The sequence below is a fragment of the Macadamia integrifolia genome, chromosome 9 (assembly GCF_013358625.1).
Source record: "Macadamia integrifolia cultivar HAES 741 chromosome 9, SCU_Mint_v3, whole genome shotgun sequence".
Taxonomy (NCBI): domain Eukaryota; kingdom Viridiplantae; phylum Streptophyta; class Magnoliopsida; order Proteales; family Proteaceae; genus Macadamia; species Macadamia integrifolia.
Window position 1 is genome coordinate 36011559 of NC_056565.1, and position 6300 is coordinate 36017858.

The window sequence follows — 6300 nt, forward strand, 5'->3', positions numbered from 1 at the left end:
GGGGGGGGGGGGACCAAGATGACAACAAAATAAAAAACAACTGTTGAGTTTAGTGCCTAGCGTTAAACTCTAAAACCGATAGGGGCCCATAGGGGTATTTTGGGTCCCATCGGCTCCTATATTTCTGTGATGTGGTTTTTCTTGTAATTGGGCAATGGGGGTACTATTGTCTTTTACTTTCAGCATTATTTTAATATAAGTAAAGGACTAAAACCTGCAATCAACCTATTCTGGTGAGTTCGCAGGTCTCTTCTCATCTTTTGGGACTCTCCTTCGGTTGTACCTCCCTCTTCTCTTATTCTTTTCTCTCTTTCTTTTTCTTTTGGTTTGATTACAAGGTATCTGGGATTGTAACAACAACAATAGGGACTAGCTTCAAAATTTAAAACAAATACAATCTATTACATTACTCTTACTGCCAGTACTTCAGTATCCCTTGGGATTCTTATTATTTCGAGGGGTCTATTTCTAAGTTCTCCTGATCATGACAGAATGAAAATCTATATGTAACAATTTTCTCAACATAATAAACATAGGCTTTTGCTTGAAGTAACTGCATCTTGGTGCTTTGAACTTTTTATCCTTCAAGTATAGTTGAAAAGTACAATTATGGCATATTCAAAAGAGCAATAAATGTGATCTTTCAGGTGCATGATGTTGTATCTCATTTCCAGCCCTAATAATATGTGTCCACCTTTGGTATTGTATCAATTGTTGGGTGGGTCCTCGCCCTGCAGAAATTGCATTCTTAAATTTTCTTTTGGGTAAGTAACAAAGAAACTTTATTTGATTAAAACTAAGTACAACCAGATTGTACAAGCTAATAGCACAACTGAAAACTTCCACCAACTCACAAGGGAACTGAAATATAGGATAGGTATCCAACTATCCAACATGGTTCAACAACTCGCTGAAATTTCGCTAATTTTGAAGTCCGAATCGAAACAGGAGTCGAAACCCAGAACCAGCACTGGCTCACTGAAATCTCAGTCATTTCAGTTTGAAATTTCACTCATTTTGATAAAAAAAGAAGAAGCAATGTTTGGTAGAAATTTCAATCATTTCGTTTGGCTCATTTCAGTAATTTCAGTCATTAGTCCCCCAAAATGGCCAAGCGAAAAACATGGAAAAAATACATTGTTTTGGCAAAATTTTGGTAGTTTTGAATTGAGAGAAACGAGTTTTTGAACCTTGCTATCCATGTACATTGAATGTCTATTAACACCTCCTTTGGCCCATCGTCTGCTAGTTAATTAGATGAGTGCATTCTTCATAAGAAAACAAAACTTCTGTAAGGATATAAAGACCTGGCTTCCCCTCCAATGACCTTCAGAACAAGTCTGAAAGACATATAATCATCAACATGGAGTCCTTTTTGAAGACTGTAAGCCACCAACAGATGTGCAGTGAAATCTTCTGTCCTTTGATAACTGCATTTAGTTCAGCTATAATGGAATTGGAAGCTAATGGGGCCGGGAAAGACAACTAGAACAGTCTCCCCTATGCTCTCTGAATGCTCCTATTACCTGCAGGGTCAGGGTTGCCTATAGAGAAGCCATCAACATTGCACTTGATGGTGTTGATTGGAAGGCAGAGATTGTGGTATTTAACCCCCACAGTAATGCCTTGCATTATAACAAGAAAAGAATCTTACAGTCATTTCATAGGTCTGTATTTTATAAAGTAATAGCTGTAGCTCATTCATATATGATTCATGAATAGGACAATGGTCTATCAGCATATGCAGTAATTGTTGTGTTTGGTTCTAAGGCCTGCAGCACTAGTCTATCATATTGTTGAATGTTGATCATATACTGTCAAAAGAAAATAAAACAATTAATAACAATCCCTGATTCGATCTCTGCCCAAACATCTAGAAATTGAAATTTGTGAATAAAAGAAATACTTCACTTCTGAAAGCTTTAGTATTTAAGCAAGCCAATTAACTCACAATGTTGAGAATGCTGATTACTTGTGCTGTTTAATTTCCTCATGTCCTTTGATGCTTTGTTGTTGCTATTGAGGAAGTTGGATTTCCTAGTGGTTGATCTTCTATGATCTGGATATTCTCCTTTTGTTCTGTGCTATCATGTTCATGAAACTAACTTCAGTATACCAATTGGTGCAAGAATTATTAGTTCAGAAAAAAATGTTCCTTGCCTATATGGTGATTGAAAAAGCTTCCAATGTGGCTTATGTTCAGGATATTAGCATGTAGAGAGAGATTCATACTACACATCTTAAAGGCAAATGGGCAGTTGAAAGTTGAAACATTGATTGCTGGCAGAGTTTTGTTTTGTTTTGTTTTAAAAGCTAATTCATTTCTGCCCAAATAACGTTTTATCTTGCAGGATACTCCTTATTTCTCGGATTTGTAATTGATCGTTTACACCATTATTTACAAAAAGTAACTGGGTTGAGGACAGAGAACCAGCATCTCAGAAAGAAAGAAGAGAAAGCCTCCAAGGAAATAAAATTGCTCGGGGAAGAGATCTCAAATTTGACAGAAAATTTGAAGAAGATGAAATTGGCATGTGAGGATAAGGAAAACCAGGTGCTTTCTAAAGAAGCTCATGTTGCTGCCCTTCAGAAACAAAATGAGGATCTACTTCTTGAGTATGACCGCCTGTTGGAGGATAACCAAAATCTTCAGAGCCAGGCTATTGGATACAGGAATTGAGAGATTGGTGGAATGCCAACCATTTGGCTCATTGGTATGTATGTATTTGCATGCTGATATCATTTGGTCAAGTGTCTCCTTGACCATACCACAACTGAGACAGATCAACAGCTTCTTTAGAGTGACTGTTAGGTTTGGAGTTGAAATGGGGAGGTTCCTTAGGGACAATGCTGATGAAAATTTTGCAACACCGTCTCGATTTTTCTCTCATTCTTCAGTTTTCCAGATTGTACTGATATTGAGTCAGAAGAGGTGAAATCGACAAAGACTAAGAAATTCTGGTCCATTTTCCTAACAGGTCAAGCATTGTTGGATTATCAATGTAATTGAAAAGTTAGAAGAATACTCGTCTTCTTCATGAGTTTTATTAGTTGAAATGGTTTTAGACATTTTATTGATCAGTTTCGAAGTCATTTGATGTGGTTAATTAGATGGAAAATGATCAGGTTTGGATACTCTAAGAGCATTGCAATGTACAATGAATGAGTTGTGTGATCCTCGGCTTGGATCTTCCCATGAGCTAGTAAGGAAACTAGCTTAAGGTTTGATTTTGTCAGACTATAAGTGAAACATAGTGACAAGAGAACTTTCACTGGTAAAGTATAATGAAGTGAAGGACAGTGATAAACATAATCCAAGTCTTGAGTAGATAGTCATAAAGAGATGGTGTTATTCCACTGAGTACATTGAATCAATTAATTTCTTCATATAACTTGTCTAGATAGATATTTCTATAACGTCCAAGGCCATTGTAGAAATCTCACTAGGACCACATATTTACTGAACAAATAATCTTGTTTATTTATGGATGATTTCTGATCTAATTACTGATAGGAGTTGGAAAGTCCCCTTAGTGCAAGCAATATTTCCTGCTCTAGTGGCTTTAAAAGTTCTCTTCCTCTGTCCATGTCTCCTCATGAGGATTTTCTTATTTTGTTACTATTCAAGGATGGGCAACTTATCTACTAAAGTTGTTGCAAAAATCCTCTCATTGCACAGTGCTGCTTCTTCTATTTCGTTCAACTCATCCCTTTGGTCTTCTCTTTGGAAATGTAAAGCTTACCCTAAGTTTAAAATTTTCCTTTGCCGTGTTGGCTAGTAAGTATTCTTAAAAATACTATCGATTCCGCAACAAAACCACTCATTCCCGGCAATGCAAGAGAAGCCATCAAGAAGCTACTGAACATCATACAGATTCTTGGCATTGGAATAGCTATTCCTTCCATTTCGTAATGGTCCATGTACTCCATTAACTGGACAAGAATTCTTGCCCTCTATGTCATCATGAGGGAGAAACTGAGTGGCACCTTTTCCTTTCTTGTAATGTGTCTAAAAGGATCTTGGTAGCTGGGTAGCTAGGAATTAGGTATGAGTTCCTCCATGGGAATAATCTCTGTGATATGCACTGGGTTGCTCTTTTTTTTTTTTAAAATATTGATTAATCTCTTTAACAACTTAGGAATGACTAAACATGATCAGTTCTCCACCTTCCTGTCCATTGATGCAATAATTTGTTACTTTATATGCTCTTACCAAAATCATCATATGTGATAATCTGTGATGGAACCTTCCATGCTCCATCTAGCATGGCTGCATGGACTTTCCTTACATTTGTTAATGGAGGATGTGTATGTGTGTCATTAAGTTCGGGTTATGCAGGGAGCGTTCAAGAGTTAGAAATGCGAGGAGTTCTTGAGGGGGGTGCAGCAAGCAAGGTGACTAGGCATCACTTCCGTCGCTGTCTAGACTGAATAAGATGTTCACACTTTTTTGAAGCAAGAAGAGAGGCAATGGCCATGGGAGTTGTTTTCGTTTTTGTTATATGTCTGTAATGAATTAAAACAGTTTATTTCCTTTGTGGTGGAGAAGAAACATAGGAAGTTCATATATTTTGCTGATCAGCTAGCTTGGGAAGCTATCTTATTTTATTAAAAAATTTTTGTGACAGTTTTCCATTTCATTTTCTTTAATGAAGTTTTATTCCTTATAAAACAAGAAGAAGAAGAAGAAGCAGCAACATGAACAAAGGTCTATACATCAATCATGCTTCTGTTGCTCACATATAACTTTTGCCAAAACTCTCCACACTGATGATCATGTGGTGATCAACTTAGTTCACTTCATTTGATGGTCTAATCTTGGTCCTTCAAATGGAATCTTTTTATCCAAAACTCCCTACCTGATTTTTTTGAAATAAGAAATGAAAAGCTTTATATATATATATATATATATATATATTTGATGGAAAGAAAAAACATACAATAATAGCCGAAAGTATTGGATACATCCGTCCCAATGATTTATATACATTCTTTCCTTCATATGCATCGAATGGTAAGCCCAACTTTCTAACAAAAGAACAACGTCCTGGGTGGTTTAAAACAAAAATCTAAATGTTGCCATTGTTTATATACATCCAAAAAAATAGGAGCCACACTTAATGGCCAAAGATTTGAGGAAAGGTCAAAAGTTAGTCTTGTCAAAAAAGTATTGTTACTCCATACTTTCTTTACTTTCCACTTTTTTTCTGAAGTCTCTTTGAGTCCTGATAGTACCGCCCTCACGAATCTCTTATAAATGTTTCTTGCCATTATGTAATTAGTCATTAGTAAAGGACATCTACCATGGGATATAAAGCAAACAACCCATCCAATCATTTTTTTTGTGGTTTTAATAGCACATATCATAATTGGTTTATTGAGAAATGCGAGTTTATAAATTTGGTTGTTGGGTGAGAGGTCATTGTTCACTTCATCAAAGTGAAAGGGAGGATTGTATTAAGAAACCCACCACAGAGCATGACTTGTAATTTGATGGGGGTTGAGTTTGATTCTCTCAAACAAAATCTTATTTCTATAATACCAGATAAAGTAGGAAAATATAATAAAGGTAGAGAAGAAGCGGTTCAGGTCATCCCTTGTCCAATGCAAGGTCTTAAAGAAGTACATTATTAAAGCTTGAAAGGAAAAAGTCGAGAGGAAGGAGTATGTAATCCCAAACGGCTTGCAGCCCAGATGTGCTTTGTGATCTCACAGGAGAGGAAAAGATGCCAAATAATTTCATGGTGATTCTCGCAGAAGGCACAAGATGTGTCCACAATAGTCCATTTTCCAATCACATCCCTAGTCGGAAGTCCATCGTGCATTAACCGTCAAAAGAAAAACTTAAATTTGGGATGGAAATGAAGTTTCCATAAGAATCGCCACTAGTGTAACAATGGTGAAGAGCAAGTACACCTATTTGATATTCCACTCAAATTAGTAGGTGTAATAGAAGTTAAAAATTTTGCCGCTACCTTGATAGTGAGGATTCCAGATTTTGGTAAATGGCACCTCCAACGGTCCGATTGAGATGAAATACGTATATGCAAAATTAAAGAAGTGAGTGACAAAGGAATAGTAGAAATTAAGAGTGGAGCATTCCAATGTTGATCACACAAAAAATCCGGGACCATTGGTCCATAAAAAGTGGTATTAGGGTTAATAAAAGGGGCCGATGGTTTCTGTAAGGACGGAACCCAGGGATCCCACCAAAAGTCCGTATGGTTGCCATTATCTATTTCCCTCAAATAGGTACATCCAAAACCTTATCCCAACTGGTCGGCTACATCAACTTGACGA

The 6300-nt window shown here is 36.7% G+C and overlaps 1 protein-coding gene across 1 annotated transcript in view; it reads left to right on the forward strand.

Moving 5' to 3' along the window:
- LOC122090075 overlaps window positions 1-3081 on the forward strand; it is an 11917-nt gene extending 8836 nt beyond the window's left edge. Inside the window, exon 2 of the mRNA XM_042659913.1 lies at window positions 2352-3081. Within this exon, the coding sequence (XP_042515847.1) occupies window positions 2352-2680 (329 nt within the window). The 3' untranslated portion in view covers window positions 2681-3081. The remainder of the gene's footprint in view (window positions 1-2351) is intronic.
- Window positions 3082-6300: the final 3219 nt, after the last annotated feature.